General features: G+C 38.5%; 1 protein-coding gene across 4 annotated transcripts in view; it reads left to right on the top strand.

The window, feature by feature from the left end:
- Nucleotides 1-19,973, top strand: part of LOC118818753 (A-kinase anchor protein 13) — a 94,930-nt gene that overhangs the window by 41,553 nt on the left and 33,404 nt on the right. For 2 of the 4 annotated variants that reach the window (XM_036586134.1, XM_036586133.1), the window contains exons 9-15: nucleotides 1,834-1,927; nucleotides 6,907-7,022; nucleotides 12,188-12,504; nucleotides 13,784-13,831; nucleotides 15,037-15,102; nucleotides 17,874-18,060; nucleotides 18,225-18,327. In XM_036586134.1, coding sequence (XP_036442027.1) covers nucleotides 1,834-1,927; nucleotides 6,907-7,022; nucleotides 12,188-12,504; nucleotides 13,784-13,831; nucleotides 15,037-15,102; nucleotides 17,874-18,060; nucleotides 18,225-18,327 — 931 coding nt within the window. The remainder of the gene's footprint in view (nucleotides 1-1,833; nucleotides 1,928-6,906; nucleotides 7,023-12,187; nucleotides 12,505-13,783; nucleotides 13,832-15,036; nucleotides 15,103-17,873; nucleotides 18,061-18,224; nucleotides 18,328-19,973) is intronic. The other 2 variants (XM_036586135.1, XM_036586136.1) reach the window with 2 other exon arrangements.

Here is a 19,973-nt window from a genome sequence, read left to right as displayed (position 1 = left end):
GTTTCATCTCCCCCTCCCAACACCTCACCATCTTTCATTAAGAGAAAATGCTCAGTTAGCTCAGAGACACTTCCTGATAGCGTGTTATAAAATGCGTTGAGTTCCTTTTCATGTGATCTTCAATCTAAGGACACTATATTAGCCCCACAGAACAGTTTTGGGAACAAGATTCATGTATCTTGCGTTAAAATATATATAAAAAAATACTTTCAGTGCTCGCTGTCTCTATCAGGACAAATTCACAAATGTTTTTCAAGATGAAGCTTTTGCTCTTTTTTATTTTTGCAAAGTCTGACAGACCTCAGCGAGCCCCAATCTGCAAATAAGTAGAAGCCACAAGCACATGTTCATCCAAATCAAGGCACATTTGTTTGTTTGGACACCCTCTTTTAGGGGGCTGCTTTGGCCCTGATTGCTGAAGTTGGTGTTTTTTCTCTCGGAGCTGGTGTGAGGTGGTGTGTGTGGTCTGCGGAGGCTAAAACACACAGCTGTTTTGGAGGTCTGGAGTATATGGTCCAATGAAACCACAATCTGAATGCAACCTCATGTTGTCTACAAGTTTTGACGATGGGTGTCATTAAAGCTGTAGAGGTCTCTTTTCATTTATTTGACTTTCAGTCAAAGCAACCTTTGAGTAAAAGCTATTCATTTTTTAGGTGATAGTTCTGAGGAGATAATTCACTTGCATACAGAAGGGGAAAGTCAAAGGAAAATAAGTGAAAGATTAGTTTCTGAAACTGGAGTTAAAAGATGTACAGGAAATGGGACCCCCAGCAACCGTACAAGACCTGGTAGACCACCAAAACTGTCCTCATCACATAAACAGCACTCAAATCTTTCATCTTTGAGAGAGAGTAGAAAATCAAGCACCACTCTTACTTCAGATTTTAAAAAAATCCACAGGTGTTTCTGTCCATCCTTCCACTGTGAGAAGACAACCCAGCGGTATAAGTCTGAAAGGATGTGTAGCTGTCAAGAAGCTCTTACTGAGAAAAGAAAATAGAAAAAAAACTTGCAAAGAAGCTGCTGCTGTTGTTAAAGCAATGGACTGACCACTCCAGAGTCCCGTCTCCAGACTTCAAAATCTATGAATGTGTTTGGGATTACTTTGATTCATGAGAAGCAGAAAATACACTCAACTTCTAAGAATGAATTTTGAAAGTGGGGAAAAAAATATCCCTGCTGAAAGTGAGTCTCCTGAAAAGAATGGAAGGTGTGATGAAGGCAAAGAGTGGACACACTAAATACACCAAAATATGTGTATTCTGTGTAAATTTCTGTTAAATATATGTTTTCTTCCTTTTCCTGACACTGAACAATGAATAACATGTGCTTAATGGCTGTTTTGACTGAAAATTAAATAAATAAATGCTGGCTTTGCGATACTGTATTTAGTATTTCAGCTTGCTTACTTCTGGCAGTAATACTTTTGATGTAATATATTTACTCATGTGGAAATTATGTACACACTCAAATCAAGTAAATTCAGTGCATTCCTTTTATTCAACGTAGTTTGACGATGCCTGACCGTGTTTATGATTTGTGTTTCTACCTCATTGCTTCCCTAAGCTGTGTGCTAAACGGAACCAGCTTTGCACTCAGTTCACCTTTTAAAGCCAAACCCATTGATTCAGTGACAGAAAGAGAAGGAAATTCTCAGCAATTAGAGACATATATTGCTTTATGAAGATTTATGGCGCTGTGGTGTTTTATAGGGATCTGTAGTGTTGCGGTATGATGTGTCATTAGCCTATGTTCTAGTCAGCCCACACTTTCCAGTCAGACAGTCACATGCTCGACCATGACACTGTGTCTTCCTGTTTCTGTTTCCAGATTCACAGAGAGAGGGACTCTCTCTGTCTTGACAGCTCCCAGGCCTCAACACACAGCAGAGCTTTAGAGAAACGACACAGCTCGGAGTCCACAGGTAAGGCTACATGCTTTTGTGCACTGTCTGCTAGAGCTGGGTGGTATATTGTGAGTATTGCTATAGCGTGATACTCACCTTAATATTTCTTTTCAGTTTTAATGATACTTTAGTGATATTGATCATGATGCCCACAATATAAGACTGTCCCTGTTGCTAAGTGGTTTGTGTCTGGTTTGTGTTTACAATATTGTGGTATGTTCCTTTTGGTGTACAAAGATAAGGATATGAGATGGTGTCTCAAAAAAAGACAACATAATAAATCCAATATAAAAACAAACTATGTCAGGTTTGTGAGACGTTCAACATACAAACTTGATGTTATGTAAGTTAGCATTAATAATTAATAAAGTTAATGAACTATGCTTCCTGTATACTTAAGTTCCTCATTTTTCAGGAAGCATAGTTCATTAACTTAAATAGCATCTCAAACTGTGATACCTTTATATACAATACAGTGCAAAAGTCAGAGACATATTTTATTCCAGTGAAAACAGCCATTAAGTACAAATGATTCATTTTTCAGAAAATATTTCAGAGTAACTTAGGTATAAGAACCCACTTAGGAGGGAGGAAGTCAAACAAAATTTAGTGAAAAAACTGTTTCCAAAACTAGAGTTCACTAAAAGATACATGGAAAATGGAACTCCTAACAACTGTGCAAGACCTGATAGACCACCAAAACTGTCCCCATCAGATGAACAGCACTTAAAGATTTAATCTTTGAGAGATAGGAGAAAAGATCTGAAAAAATCCACAGGTGTTTCTTTCTATCCTTCAACTGTGAGAAGACAACCCAGCGCTGTGGGTCTGAAAGGATGTGTAGCTGTCAGGAAGACCTGAGAAATGGAAATAGACAAAGAAGAAGAACATTTCAAAGTCAATCCAAGAAGGTGGTGGTGTTGTCATAACAATGGGATTGACCACCCCAGAACTTGAACACCCCATCTCTGAACTTGTTTGGGATTACTTGGCTTGTGAAAATGCAACCAACTTCTAAGACTGAACTTCCAGAAAAAGAATGGAAGCTGTGATAAAGACAAATGGTAGACACAATAAATACTGGAATGTTTAGTATTGTATTTAGTTGTTGAGATTTCTGTGTAATTATCTGGTCAATGTGTTTTATACTTTTTTACTGATCCTGAAAAAATTAATAACTTGTACTTATTGGCTGTATTGACTAAAAAAATTAAATAAATGAAGAGTGGTGTCTGACTTTTGCACAGTACTGCATGCTAGGAGAGTGTTCTATACATATTCAGCAAGTGTCCAATGCAGGCCAAGTAGTATAGACATTGATTATTTTAATCAAATACAATTTCAATTACAAATACAAATAATAATTGTTTGTTGTTGTTTATTTGTATGTTATAGGCTGAGCGTAAAATGCTAAAAGAAAATAGAAATAGCTAGTTTTGAACAGAATTACCTGTATTACTCCACGTCAATACAAACAGTTACAGAAGGAATAAATCCATCAATCCAAGTACATCTTACAGAATGGTCGAATGATATGCCTTTGAGGAAAATTGCAGTGAAGAATATTATGATTCAGATGCTTGCAAGTAGTGCAAAACAGCAATTCTGCTTCTGTGTCATAATTACGTGAGTGAGTTTTTGTGTGTCAGCAGTACTATACACTTAAATTGGCATATTTTTTAAGCAAAGCAAATGAAAAGCTGTAAGAAAGCCCATTTCAGAGGAAATGACATGCTACACTGTTATTAACAATAAATAGGTCAGTGTATTGTGGTGTAATTGAAATGGAACAGGCCACAGTTATTACCAAGTCAATAAGAAGTCATGCAGTCAGAAGAAAGACTCGAGGGTGAATCAGATCAGAGGAGGCTGAATGGCGAGGCATGCTTCTTCAGCCAAGGTCTGCTATAGAGGAGAATGATGTCATTGTGTGCGAGTGATCTGAAGTCTCATCTGCACCAGCTCTGTGTAGGACTGGCTTCAGCTTTGATGTTTTGATGTTCGTGACAGGATGCACGGCAGGATGTGCTATAGATAACTACTCAGCATTAGGTAAAGTTGCGTTGGTGATAAAGAAAGTTGCAGATTGTTTTATGTATTTAGGTTTTTTTGTAAGTTTAGCAGTGAGTTGTTGCCTCGTGGCTCTTTAAAGAGACACTTGTGAAGTTGTAAGGAACTTTTCATCCCTGATCCATTTAAAATCCTGTTATCCCAATTGGATTTTACTTGCAAGCATGTTCAAGAATGTTCAGAACGACTTGTGTGTTTGGTCACTTTGATGGTTAAAGTCCATGGTAGATCAGAGAAGATGTTTGTTTATAGTGGTATCTCCTTCAAAGTCCTTGTCTTAATGGTAAAAAACCCTCAGCTGAGGATAAGTAGAGTTAGCAGTAGCACAGAAAACTAGCGTTCAGCACTTCTGAAGGCCTTTTGTTGTACCGCAACAGTAAAGACTTTTAAAGGATGGCAGGTATACTGGGATTAAAATGAATACCAGTATGTTGTCTATGTATACTGCCATAAGCCCTAAACCATAAAGAGCCCAAGCCCCAAATACAAATAAAGGTATGTATCTTTTTGCTGTCATGCCCAAATAATGAACTCCATGTCTAAGCTGGTTTTGTATTTTGACTGTTTGATGGCCTTGTAATTCAGAAGATCAGAGGAGAGGCACAATATCAGAAATGCAATTCATTTTTAAATGCAATTCATTTTCCCATATAGAAAAACAGCCTAGGCCTGGAGTTCCTTTTTTGGGTTTGTGCAGAGTGCAAAATGACATGACAACAGAATTTCAGAGGTGTATAAACATGAATCTGAACAATATACTATTATATTTTACTACAATGTGATATTATAGTCTGAAAGCTATAAATCATTCTGAATAGGGATTTCAGTCAAATCTGATTTTCGAATGTATAAGGCATAATTAACCCCCCTCCCCCCCAAAAAGCTGTAAATACATAAAATAATAATCATAACTACAGGACTCTTAAGGTTATATCAGGCAGAGACCACCAGAGGCAGTAACACCACTCAGCATCCATTGTAGGTGACCAGGTTTGAAATTCACACCAAGAAAGATGTCGGTCTGAAGTCTTTGAGATCAACGGACAAATGTTAATCGTGTATCTTCACCTCAGCTAACGCTACTATCCTACCTGCATAGCATTTACACCTCAGCTTGAAAACAGCTAGTTTGTGAAGTTACTTAGCTTAAACCAATCTAGATGAACTCAATAAATGATGATGAAAGTTTTATTTCAACAAATCTATATGAGTAGAGTATAAAATGAGCTTGAGCTTCTTGTTTATTGAAGCTTTTTGAGACACTTCGGTGCTATAGCTGATTTTATCTGCTATACTATAGCATAGCTGTACTAAAAGTGAGTGTGACTTAAAAAACAGAAAGTGAAGTGCTGAAAGTGGGTGTGTTCACTGACTATTACAAACTTGAGAGTAATTAAGAAGCCTTGATTTTAATAACATGGTTACAGGATGTAATTTAGATAGCCAATCAGCAGTCTAGCTTTTGGAACAAGCATGCTTATTGGCTCACGAATGCTGAAATATGGTACTGATTTTTTTTATACTTGGTAGTTTTGATGGAATTTTGATGCCTAGCCCCGTTCTTATCTCCCATCTCTACATTCATATAATATCACAATGTAAAAGTGATGCATTGAATTGACTTCAGAAGTGTACATAAATTTGCACATGAAAACCTATATTACATCAACTCAGGTTCAGTTTATTTACTTCTGTCTATAACTGTGTTGATGTAGTGTATTTTATTCACATTTGAGTCATTTGTATCAAGTAAATTCAGTGCATCATTTGTTTGTTTACTAAGCACTCTGTTGGTAAACTCAGAGCTAATCCTGCTGTGGAGCTATTTCAGCAATCCCTGATTCAGGCTTCAACAGAAAACCTCAGAACAGCGTAGAAAAGCCAAATCACAGTTTCTCACCGGAAAGCATGCGGACAAAGGACAGCTGTAGTGGACTCAGCGTGCCCCCCCACCCTTTTCTCAAGCCGTCATGGCACCTGTGGGGTGTATGACAGCTGACAAAGCTCACACTATGCTGTCAGATGCCCTGTGCTTGCACAACAGAATCAACACTAGAGCTGAACACTGCCCTTTTAAACCGCAGTTATCCCCATAAAAATCTATCAAAATCAAAAAATGTTTTTTTTTTATGTGTTATTTGGTAAGCTGACTACCTCAAAACTAATAGCACCACTGTTGGTCCAAAATGGGAAAACAAATGGAGTTAATGGAACACAATTTTTTAAAATTAATTGTGGACCATTTTTATTCTTCTATTCATCATGAAATTTGACTAATTTCTGTAAATAAAAAGTAAAACAGCGATGATGTGTAAGTTACATAGGGATGAAAATGTGGAGACTGCCCTTAGAGATTGATCTGATACAAATCTGATATAAAGCATAGAATCTGGGGTTTAATATGATATAATATTGGATAATATGATGGAAACCAACAATAGAAACTGATGAGCTAATGAGAAGCTGAACTGTAGAAACAGTGTGGGGGCTGGGGAAAGCTACAGTATGCAAATAATGGAACTTATTTGAGGTATCTTTGGTTTCTCCCCCACGCATGTCACTACCTGATACGTCATCCTGTTTCTGAGTAGCATGTGTCTAAGTTAGAACTCTGACATTACTCTGGAGGGTACACATGTCGTCATATGAGGAACTAATCCACAGGCAAAAGGCAGAGGCTTTGGTCAAGATGAAGTTGGACACCTCTAGAATAAGTAATCAAGTTTTTAATAGAAAGTTTCTTGATGGTTTCTTCACAGAAGCAGCTGCATGAATGTGCGCTAAAACCAGCATCAGTACTTCATGGCAGGCTTTTTATATCAACCCCTGAGAAAGTGTGGAGATTTTTTTCTTATTCTTCTGTGAGAAAATATGAGAAGTGAGAAGTGAAAGTAGCCTGAGCATGTGTATGTACTCATGTGTTGCAGAGAGTCCGCGCTCGCAGGCCCGGCACAGCACAGGCAGCACCACTCTGAGGGACTCCGGCAGTGATACAGATGGCTTCATCAGCACAGACACGGGAGAGGACAATGTCTTCAGGAAGGTGAGAAAAGAAAGAGAGTACAGGGCACTGTTAAAGAGATACTTCAGCCAAACAACTACAACTTTGCATAGTTCACACCGTTTTTGCCTTATCACAAATGTAGTCAGTCAGCCAAGAAATGTTTGGTGCCTGACATTTGCTTCTTTGGTTTTGCACTGGAGCTTTGAGGCTCAAAACTGTATTCTTAGGTGGTTTCCGACACTGTATGACATACTCTTATCTATAAGAATGAACAAAAGTGTGGACAGTATCAAGTAGTGTTATATGAGTAAGTCTGTTGTAGACTACATACCAACTTCACACACTTGGAGGTGAGTCTGTGATGATTTAGCTGTGCAGTTTAATAAGCTGGTGACTATAAAACATCACATTAGCTACATTAGCCTGTTAGCTCCAGTGCTAAAGGAACAAACTTCAAACACCAAAAACAGCTTAGCTGGTGAACTACGTTTAGGGAGGATATTGTGAACCAGTTTAATATAATAAAAAAAAAGTTTCTTCAAGCCATTATCAAATCATTAGCTCTTTGAACTGAAAAGGCTACACAACACTTACATGAGTCTTTCAGAACAACTGAAATAAACCTAAATGAAATGTTCTGTCAGATTGGTTCAAAGTCAGAGTTCAAAACACATTTTGGACTTGGACTTCAGATTAAAATCCTTTTAACTAATTTAATTTTAACTTTAGCTCATTTTGAACAGAACCCAAAAACGCTAGCTAGTACATGACAAGCAAACATAGCTTTGAACAGTTGTACACACATGAAATCATAATGTTCATATTAACCCCTGAAAATCCTAGTCTTGTTACATACTAAGGCTTATTATTTAGTAACTACTGCGACTTCAGAGCTATTCTTAGGTTATAGAAGTGTGTAATAAAACTTGTCATGTAAGGGGTTAAAAGACAAAAAAGGTTTACTTAGGTGCCAGAAATGTGTTTCGGTAGAGACGGTTCTTAATATTATACATTGATTTCTAGACTGTGGAACACATTTACTTAAAAACAATATGATCTAACTGCTCACCATGTGGCCATGAGGGACAGGGATGCAGTCTCACTTCCTGCTCTAAAATGCAGGGGTGTGGTTAAAATAAGGCTCTGACTATGGACTAAAACTCTGTTTCGGTAGTGACATGAAAACGTGAGAGCATTTTTTGAGCAAGTTTTTATTTAAAAATTAAACTCATAACAAATCTAGATCTCTCAACTTTGACTCAAAAAGATTACTGTATTACTGTGGGACTGCGGTTGAACTTATTCTGTAGAATTATGTAAATGTACACATAAAGCTTAGTCCAACTAGCCCATAAAATTGACAAAAGCATGACAATTGACACTTGCAGGAATAAGCCTATTAGTGTTTATGTAGGTTTATGTCAGTTGTCATTAAAAGCTTATATAGTTTTCCTTACGAATGCTGCCCTGGAACTGCAATTCTTATGGTCTGTTCAAGCTGAATTAGTTCTACCTAACCTTTTATTTTAGCTCTACATGAACTGTCGATTTCTAGGAAGTTTAGCTCAAATGCTTCTCTCCATTAAGTTCATGTGACCATAATGCTTATAATTTTCCCTGTACTCTTTTAAGCCCCCACCTCGCCCGCCCACTCGCTTGCACATGCCCCCACTCCTCAGCTTCCTCACACACACATTCGCTGGAAGTCATTTCTGGGGCACATGAATGGAAAGCTTTCATCCCCAGAGCCCCAACAAAACCCTCTATGTGTGTATTAGAGGCACAGAGCCTTCTCCGCCTCCTCTCTCACGCTACCTCTGCATAGCACAATGGCCTGGCCAAAGCCTCACACCCAACACCTTGGGATTATTTCAGCCATCTGTATATGTATATGTGTGAGTGTTAGCTCTGGGTGAATATGCTCTATGTGTGTGTCCAGGTGTACAAGCACGGTGAGAGTGAGGTTTCTATGTGTGTGTGTGCGTGTGTGTGGGTTTGCTGGCTTCACACAGTGGGTCACTAGTGAGCGTCAGAAACTTTTGCCCCATAATCCCCTTGCAGTCTCGTTTCACAGCCTGAGTCACTTCATTGCTAACAGAACCCACATGTTCTACGTTGCACTGTAAAAATGATTTCATTTTAAAAAAGGATGTAACCTGGCTGCCTTCTTTTTCTTCAAACTACTATTTTTATTTTGTTGCGAGAGAAAATGACAGTCATAAATACACTTCTCAAAAAGAGTAAGGAATTAGTTTATTAATATTTAACATTTTTAAGAGACAATATCATTGCTGTCACACTAAAACCTATTATCTCTGTTTCTGTTGGTTTTTTACATAATCTGAAAATCCAGATTATCCTTTGCAGAATGCACATTTTATGGCAGCCAGGTAACTTACTTTTTAAAGACTAAACATAGAGTGTTTTCACTATAGAACTGAGTTCTGTTAAAGTGAACCTGAAAGGGAACCAACTGCAAATGACCTCAATTCTTTTTGTGTTCACAATGTAAGTGAACTATAAAGAGGACTCTTTCTCATTCTTTCTGGTCCTTTGAGATCTCACTTCTTGTTTAGACCACGACTTCATTCAAACTCAGACCCCTTTCACACCACTCATGGTGTGCGTATTTCTTGCAAAGTGGGCAGCGTTCTCTGATAAATCTCTCACCTCAAGAGGTGGTCTTAGTTCGGTTCGTTTTTGGGCCCGATAAGAGGGAGTTTGCTTGCTCACATATGCACAGAAAACCATGACACTGAAACGGCCCAAGTGTGAAAACACCCATAGAATCTTTCTGTTTTTTCTTTTCCTTCCTTTGTTCACTTTACCGAGCCTAAAAGGCCTCATTTTATTAACCCTTTCATTCTAAGGGACAATGTCTAAGTCTACACTTTTCTTTCTTAACTGCATAATTTACATATTAGTTTCATAGAAGTTACTGAATAATTCATAGGTCCTGGATAATAAATCTTGAAACCAGAGTTTGGGAACGTTTCACAAATGTACACAGTTTTGCCGCTGCTACTGGAACTGTGAGGCTAACAGACTAGCATGTGTGGTTTCTGACACTATGACATACTTTTATCCTTAAACATGGACAAACACTGTACAAATTCAGGTTTCAAGATGCTGCTAGTACTGTTTTTAGCTGTGCAGCATACTTTTGTCTATTTGCATAGATTACAGTAAATCATACAGTGTCAGAAACCACATTTGCAAGTCAATCTGAGATTGAGGTGAGATTTTGATGATTTACATACTGCAGATTAAGTGGTTAACCCTGTTTCACAGTAGCTATAAAATGCAATTTGCACTTACTTTGGAGGTCTCTCAGATGAACAATGTATTATTGTTTTTCAGTTACATTTACATAAATCAAAATATGAACATCAGAAAAAAAGATTTTTTATCAAGATATCTGTCCGTTTTATTTCAGTGTGGTCATCTTTGTGGAGAGGTGTGAATTGTTTTCACAATAGACGGTTTTCATTCCTCCCCATTGCTCACAAGCAGCTCAACACAGAGTCACAACTTCAGACACAGAGCGAACAGTGTCCTAGCTAATCTGATTACAGATTGAGTTACAGGCAAAAATATTTTATTTGATTATAGCAGTTAAAAATATCCAAAACACTTTCTGCAGAATGGCCACTAAGGGAGCTGCAGAAAGAGGCCCATTAAAGATTACACTGATCTGCAACTGCAAGAAGTATTGAAACATTGTGATTGGCTTTACTCCAATCACTGATCCTGTCTCAGAAGTTGCATGTACAAATAAAATAACATACATTTAAAACAAACCAAAGCTTGTGGTTGAAACTAGAGGAGCCTCAACCTTTTCAGATCTTACTGCTAAATAAAGCCCTACAGTGGGCGTAACAAAGCCTCGCTTTATGACTATTGATGGACTCACATGATAATTGACTTGGAGTTTCTTTTGACATTTTGTGATCTATGAAAAAGTCCCAAAACTCAGTTTCACAGTCTCGTTAGAGGTTCTGTATTAGCTGAAGCTGTACTGTACACTTATAGAAATAAAGGTTCTGTGCAGGTACATTTTTCATTCATCAAGGTACAAACAATGTAAATGCTCCATCAAAGGCACAACAGTGGTTTTAAGGTCCATTTGTGTACCTTAAATAAGTTTTTCTCTGGTGAAAAGTACATATTGGAACCTTTTCATAACCTAATGTTTTAAAACAGAACAATAAAATAAAAAGCCTGGAGACGAGACGGGGTGTGTGGAGTCAATACAACTTAGAAAATATCATTTAAATGGATTATGGTACAATTATGTTCCCTGACTAAAGGTACTGAGATGTACCCTTAAGGGTACCTTTATTTCTGAGAGTGTAGCAATGTTGGAGTCCAGCACAATTTGGTGATTACCCCACATTTAGTAAGCCAGCTAACTAACTGCTGAGGTAACTCAGGCATGTGAGAAGAGAAATAACTTTGCTCGACTAAGGCAAGAACCAGAGTTTAACACTGCTGCTCTGCGGTGAATTTCACGCGGTGACCTGGCATACTCTGGCTACGCTCACATCACAAGCCTTATTGGTCAAATCTGATTTTTCGTACTTGATGGTTCACATATGAGTTTGTAAGTGACCCCATCTGTCATTAGTGTGAACAGACTGCTGTCCTGAAATGACCTGCATGCTTTCCCCACACTGAATGATGACAAATGCATGCACAGTTAAGTGTAACGTTAAAACAAAAAAGGACAGAAGAATTCAGCTCTGACTTCTCATTATGGTCACATGACCATGTATCATAATTTACATATGTGAAAAAGCCGAGAAATGTTTTTGGTTAAAATGCATCAGAAGAGTTCACACAGATCCGAATCAGATCTGAGCACAGCCTTGGGCAAACAAATTGAATTTGTACCACTTCAACGCTGTAATGTAAACGCAGTCTTAGGCAAAAAATCTCATTTGTGTAACTTCAACCCTGTAATGTGAACATAGCCTGAAGCAAAACAATTGGATTTGTATCTGTTCAACTCTGTAATGTGAATGTCGCCTCAGGGAAGAAATTGGATTTGTGCCTCTTCAACTCTGTAATGTGAAGGTCGCCTTGGGGAAAAATTGAATTTGTGCCTGTTCAACTCTGTAATGTGAATGTCGCCTCAGGGAAGAAATTGGATTTGTGCCTCTTCAACCCTGTAATGTGAAGGAATCCTCTGTGTGCTCCTGCAGGCAGAGGAAACGCTAGGCCCTGGCGACAGCACCAGTGAGGCATCAGTCTCCTGCTCCTCCACGGACGACACTGCTAGCCTGGGCCACCCTAGTTCCTCTGCAGAGAGCTCTGAGGAGGTGCGGCGTGGGGGAGGAGGAGGAGGTGCAGGGGTAGGCGCAGGAGGAGAGACAGAAGAGGAGGCAAAAGACCGACTAACGGAGGTTCCCCTGCGCTCCTCTCTCCTCCGCACCACTGTCCGCTCTCTCTCTCCTTTCCGTCGCCATAGCTGGGGGCCAGGCAAGAACCAAGGAGGAGAAACAGACATGAATCAGCGCAGGTGAGTGTGGTTTAGCGGTGATGACAAACAGTGTTCACCTTTTTACAACAAAATATGTAAGTGCAAGTGAAATAGTACACAGTACACCATCTACACTGCTCATCAAAAGTTTGGGGACACGTCGTCCATTTTTTAAATTTGCATTTTGGTTTGACTGTTGTTTTAGCTTGTAACTCACTCATGTTTAGCAGGCTGAATATTGTCCACATGGGGGCACTTTTGGATATATCTTGCTTCCACACTTTCATCAAAGTGTCTTTCTTAGTATGAAGAGCAGTATTTAATGCTTTTTTTTTCCAAACCGTTGTTAAAAGCACATATTTGAACTCTTTTGGCCCAAAGAGGGTTTAAAATCCTGAAAAGTATGAATGCTAATGCAGGTTGGCATTATTCCTAAAGTAGGGCTTTTATGGGGTGATCCGTCAGTTTTTGCACAAAAAATGGGAAGATCTAAACAGCTTTCTATTTAAAGTGTTATGTTACTGCAAACCAGTAAAGAAAACATGCTCATTTGTGTTTAAGAAACAGAAAAAATAAAAGCAAACAGCTACGGATGCACAACGATAGTGGAGTCATTTTATTGCTTAAAAAACTGAATCTGACAGATGTTTAGATCTTAATTTTTCAAACTGAGATTTGATGTATTTATTGTTACAGAAGAAAATATTACTTTTTTGTAATGCTAATCCAGGTAGATGTAGCCCTATTTCTGTTTTTTTAAATGTTTATATCAGCATGAGCAGACATGAACATGAAAAATATTTGATAATGGTATCGGCCTGCAATTCCAATATCAGCACGTCCCTACAAACAGCAACTGTTTGCATTATGCACATGACATCATGTGAATTAGTAACTGTTAAACAATCGCTGCTAGCCATGTTTGGTCAGTCCGTTCCTTTAAAATCTTATGAAAATCTAGGTGTCCCCAAGCTTTTTGTCAGCTTTAGCAAAGGGTCATACAGTAAGAACAAACAGAAGTCAGCAGGTGATCCAGCCAAGCCAGGCCAGGCAGTTCACTCTTACATCTTAAACATCCTTTTTCATGTCACCTTTCTTTGCTCTTCATTTCTTTTGTCACGTACAGTATCAATACTCTCATAAACACATAATATTAAAACTGCATGCTCAGATTACTATTTTTATTTTGTATTAATACACCATTTGTTTCTCTAATGTCATCTGCACAGGCACAACTGTACTGTACTATTAAGTAGTCTGACTCATAATAATTCAGCCATTTCCATCTTTCTTATCTGCCTCATCTGTCCATTTCTAGCTCTGTACGAAGTACTGGGGTCCAAAAGCCTGTCTTTCACAGAAGAAGGTATAACCTCTTTTATAGGCTCCTTTTTCCATCTTTTAATAATTTCTGTTGAAATTTGCTGGGGCTTACAGTGCATCTATACTACTTTTCCCATTTTCTTTAAAAAAAAACTTCATTCCATTTGTTCATTTTTATTCACCCTCGCTTGGTAACATTTTATTTTAAGCAACGGATTTATTTTAAGCGGATGAATCTGATGATTGCAAGCACATTGAAAGAGTATTCAAAAAGAACATTATTAGTTGTAATCATGCAAAAGAAATAGATTGTTAAGACCTTGTTATGTAAATTATTGCGCATGAAATAATGATATAAATTCAGATCTTATTAGTATGTAATTGGCAACATTTGTTTCTTATAGGTTCTAGGTAGCATCAAGTATTACTTAATTAATAAGTTACAAATACTACAAGATGTGTTCCATATTCTAAAGTGCCATTTTAATCATCTCAAATTAGAGGCCAAAAGGTGCCCAGCAAGTCAATTTACATCCTGTATTTTAAAGTAAATTAAAAGTAATTGAAGGTTATTTTAAATAATTGTCATGGCTTTTTGATAACCAAAAATCTACAATCTAGGAATATTTTAAGTTAAGTTTTAACCCATTTTAACAACTAAATGATTTCTTAAATGGGGTTTCAAGGTATTTTAAAGTAAAATATTATGAAGAAGGTGTCTAATTTGTGATGCAAATTGACTTATTGAAAACATGTTTAGTGCTTTTAAACTCATTTCACAGACAAAGATTAAGCTTAGTCCTGGACCGTACAGCATTCTGAATGGAGATTCCCCATTGAAAGCAAGATTAAAATCCAGAGACCTCTTGCTGCTATCTATAATCCACAGGGATAAAATGTTCCCAATTATACATTTAGAAGATGTAAGTTCAGATTATTACCTCATTCTCAGTAATTTGCATAACAAGGTCTTAAACTGTTTATTGTGCATTATTGCAACTAATGATCCAATTTCATTTTCACATAACCGACCTCCAACTGTGCAGTAATGCTGATCAAAGTGAATAAAGCTTAATATGTAGAGAATAAACCATTTAGGGGTGTTGAACAAAGACCTTAGTAAGCCCCATTATGTGTTTCTTCAAATAAAGCAGTACCAAATGCTAAGAGCAAATACCTCATTCTACCCTTTCCCTGTAACTCAAAGTGCCTGTGTTTGGTTTGGTTCATCCTTGTTGCCCCCCTCAGTCTTAGCTGGTGTCCCACTCAGCCCCTCTTCAGTTCTGACCTGGATGAGATTAGTCAGCTCTTCAGGTATTGTGTGTTTTTGTATGTGTGTGCATGTGTGTGCGTGTCTGCTTGCTGCAACCTCAGGCAAACGGCCAACCCCTTTGACTTGCGCATAAAGCTTTTGCATTGAGATTTGCATCACCTTTTTTGTGTGCAAGAGAAGAAGAGTGTTTGATTTAACCCAGCTAAAATACAGCTTAAGGGAGTGTGATAGTGCTGCTTCAGAGAACAAAATACAGTTTTGCCTGGGAGGTTTTATACAGGATGACCGGTATAGTGATTATTGTAACTTGTCCAGATGCCACGTAAGTACAAATTTTAAGCACAACTGGTGCAACAATACATTTGCATTATTGCTTGGTTGTACAAGACTGTGCAAAAGTCAGAGACCATCCTATGTTTGTTTAATTTCTTTTCAAAGTTGCTCATTTTTCAACTACACAGAAGCCTCAACAGCTAAATATGTTAACTTTTTTCAGTATTTAGTGTGTCCAACTTGTCTTTATTACAACTTCCATTCTTTACAGGAGACTTGCTTTTAGTTTTTCGAAGAAATCTGCAGGGATATTTTTCCACACCTGCAAAGTTCAGTCTCAGAATTTGATGTTGAAACTTCTGTGTTGAAGTGCATTTTTTTGTCTATTTCTCTTCTTATTAAAGGTTTCTTGACAGTTACACATCCTGAGCTCTTACAAAAATGAGAGCTTTAATTGTTCTTTGGCTGATGGGGAGAGTTTTGGTGTCTACCAGGAACTTCAGTTATTTTTCTTTGACTATCTCCTTTCTTTGGCAAGTGGATTTTCTTGTGTCTAATCTGAGCTATTCTGACTGAAAATTACACAAATGAAGGGTGTTCTCTGACTTTTGCACAGAATAAACGGCTTAGATGATGAGTGAGTGAGTGAGTGAGTGAGTGTATATTATATTAGTATCTTGTTTGTATATTTTAGGTCCAAGTTTTTAGAGTAAAGGACACCACAATACTAGTCATTTTAGCCATTTTGAGGTTGTGAAAGTCACTGTTGTTCACACTTCAGTATCAGGATGTCACCTGCTGGTTTTTTGCGCAGTCCCTGGCCCAAACTTGTGTGCAGGGTTTTGACTTTCAAGGACGTGCATATTGTCATTCTTTGTCAAGCTAGAAATTATCATCAATGCGTAGTAACTGCACTAGTGGCCAAGCTTAAAGCGATAACTCTGTCCATGCGGGTGATCTGCTATGTTTTGCAACTCTGTTCAGCAACATAACACTGCATACTTCCTTCTTCTTCAACTAGCAACTGTTTAACCCTGATTCACTTATCATGGTTTGGCTAAAAGTCAAATTGACACAGTTTTCCCCCTTACGTAAATGTAGTCAAACAGCCAAGACATGTTTGGTGTTTGAAGTTTGCTTCCTTAGTATTGCACGGGAGCTACTAGGCTAGCTAACAAGTAATGGAAGGTTCCTGACACTGTATGACATACTGTTTGCTATCTATAAAATGGACAAAAGAACATCTCGCAAAGCAGTAGCAGCGTCCACCCTGCAGAGTCTTTAGTTTGTTTTTATACAGCTGAACTTTTGAAAGTCATGGTTGAGGATGTGTGTGTTGACACAGGCATGCAGTATGGATGATGCTATAAGCTTCCATTACTTAGCTTTAGCATTAGCCTCTATACACTGGCTCCAGTGCATTGACATTTATGCATTTGGGAGACACTTTTATCCACAATGACTTAAGCTGGGTGTATATAACACAACTTTCAAATTGTAACAGATTTTAAAAAAGGCATCACACACTTATGCCAGTCTTTAACTGAATTTCTTGTTTTTTTGTCATGATGGAGATAATAAAGCAAAAAGAGGGCATCACCAATAACGAGTTTCAGCAATCCTAAATCTCACTGTTATCAGCTGATACAAACAAAGCTAAGCTGGACCAAAACTATTTCTGCTTTTATGCACGCACAGGAAGAAACATGGTGAAAATGCAAAGTGGGGATGAATATGTGGTGAGAAACACAGATATCACAGCGAGAGCTGGAGAAATGTTTTACTACAAACTGGCAGCTGACTTGAAACCGTGAAGATCAAACCTTGATGTCTGGAACCACATATTATAAATGCTATAAAGGCTCATATTGTTCAGCCTGCAGCTCCTCTATCTCTGCAGCAGCAGCACATATGATTTGTATACATGTCTCTTCGTTGTTTTTTCTTTAATTATTTGTTACCTGAATCACTCAGTCAGTGTTGTTGCTGACCATCTCAAACTACAGGACTTGTGAATGTTTTGAGTTGTAAGAATCAAACGTGTTTGAAAGTATCAGAAAGTCTCCAATAACATCAGACCTAGATTGGAAGGGAAGATTGACTGGTTTCCTCTCACATACTACCAGATCATCAGTGCCATTAGTCGCTTCCAATCAAACTTTCAACCTGGAAAATCACTTCAGATTGTAAAGTTTGGCAGAAGGGGCAAATCAGGGTTTAAATCAGGCTAAATAGGGGTAGGTAAATATAGCTTGCCCAGGGGCTCTTATTGGTACAGCACAGTGTTCTTGCTTAGGCAGGGAAATGAACCACAGCCTGCCACGTGAAGGGCAACAACGTTACCCACTATGCTTTATCAACTGCACAGTGCAAAAGACTCCAAACTTATCTTGGCTAATTGACTATATTTGGGAATTGGGGAAAGTTGTCTAAATTTGGCCAACCATTGCTTTAAACTCTGGTGGAATGTCTGGGAATTGGGGATATTTAGGTTTAACAGCAGTTGGCTCCTGCCTGACTGCTGACTGTGCTCTGACAGTTACAGCCTGGAGGGCCTGGCCGCAGAGCGAGATGATGGAAAGGGATGGCAGCCGCAGGGGGGAGGCCCCTCTCAGGGCCAGAGGGGGGTCCACCGGCAGCAGAGTGAGGACAGGGGATCACAGGTGTCCCTCACTGAAGAGGGGCTGGAGTCCGACCTGGGAGACCACAGCAGTCTGGATAGTCAGGTACGTAAAGGCTGACTGTCTGCTAAGCCTACACAAGGGACAGTCATTCTAAGTCCAGCACACTATGTTTTAGTTACACCTGTTCAATTATTAGCTGTGCTGATGAGAAAAAGCTGAAAACTCCTGATGTCACTCCTAATGTACACATATATAACTGTTTTTAGAAATCAAAGAAATATCGTCCACTGAGACACAACTGTCCATCCATGACCCTCCCCCTCCGACAGTCCGTATCCATGCTGTCTATCAGCCAGAGGGATATAGATGGTAAGTTTGCGAAGTTCCCCTTTTTCACCCAAAAATGTTCTCAGTTAGTTATGCTCTTATTGTGTTGTGCTACAGATTGCTGAAGACCCCAGCACTAACTTTCCAGCACAATTGACTTCATAGATCACAGCCCAAACTTTAAGCTGTTATCAGCCCTTGCTATTTGTGTAGCTGTTGTGCTTTTTTGCCACTCAAAAACGCCATGATATTTGGACTCGGTACGTTGTGTAGGTCCCCAGTTACCATTAAACGTTATTATAGCGCACGGCTACTGCAGGTTTTGAAAATACATTAATAAAATATTAATATATAAACTCCACTCTAAATCAAGCACACTTATGTCTTTACTATGTTCAAATTATTTTAAAGTTTTTTAAAATTTTTGTTTTTATTATTTTTAGCAATTGCAATTCCTGAAATCTGGTGCAGCTGTCGTACCCTCAGTACCCCTAACTAGCATAGAATAGTCCTGTCACAATTATTACATAATCACCCGATCACAATTATTTCAGCTGATTATCAGCGCAGTTATTTTTCACAGTTAATTTTCAGAGTCATGTTTACGTGTGATGTAAACAAAAGCAAAAGCAGAAAACATTTATTTTTTGAAACATGTCATGGGTTGTGTAAAAAAAACAAAACAACAAAAGTTCTAACTTCTGGTGCTAAAACACCTTCAGAGGGCAGCAGAGACTAATGTTTATTTGAGCTGGAGCTGTGTCTGTAGTCAGTTTGGAGCTACTAAATATCGACAGCTATAAAGCAAGATTGCTATTCGGCAGTCAGCCAGTTTGGCCACTTTAGGCTTGTACTTTCATAGTTGTAGACAATGAACCTTATATTATCACTGTTATATATGTGGCAATTAATTGTCAACTAGAAATTCATGATAGTGATAGGCCTAAATGTTTAGACACTAGTGGATAAGTACCATGAGTTAGCCATTAGTTATTTGCTATTAGTGTCCCGCTCTTGTCCCTTGGCATAGTCCCACTCCTGTCCCTTGAGAACATAACTGGACCTGTTCCACTCTGGACTAATAAGCTCCTGCTCTGATCTCTTTTGTGCCCTTGGCTGCCACCTGTCAGCAGTAGGAAGAATTCGGCGAAAGAGAAGGATCTCTTTTACCTTCAGCATCTCTCCAATGCTCCAAAAATCTAAAACCAATTTTGCTGTCAGCTCTTCATCAAGTGATGATGAGGACTCCATAAGTAAGTTACAGTAGTTCAGTATTAGTACACAAGCAGTGCATGGGAAACACTGAAGTAGAAGCTAGAACATCCCAGTTACCCGTAGTACAATAGCATTCGATGAGGCCAGCCTGTTCTTTCGAATCACAACCAATCTGAAACATGAACTCTGTTACATCTGAACATTTGGCAACAACACCTTAAAAACTCAGAGCTGCTACAACAACACTATTTTTAAACTGAACAGTGTTATTTTTGTCCATTTCAATCCCCATGCTTTTAATGCGGGTCAGAGATCGGCACTCACTGAAATGTTTACAATATTTTTCCATCTCCATGGCTGAGTTGCTACCAACACAGTCTTGCCAACTTTCTCCACTTTGTCTTCTTTTGGAACCGTTTATCCCAAAGCCCCTGAATTACTCTCTGTTGGCATGACTGTAAAACGGAGAGATT

The sequence above is a fragment of the Colossoma macropomum genome, unplaced genomic scaffold (assembly GCF_904425465.1).
Source record: "Colossoma macropomum unplaced genomic scaffold, Colossoma_macropomum, whole genome shotgun sequence".
NCBI lineage: Eukaryota > Metazoa > Chordata > Actinopteri > Characiformes > Serrasalmidae > Colossoma > Colossoma macropomum.
This window is presented reverse-complemented; position numbering and strand designations above follow the sequence as displayed.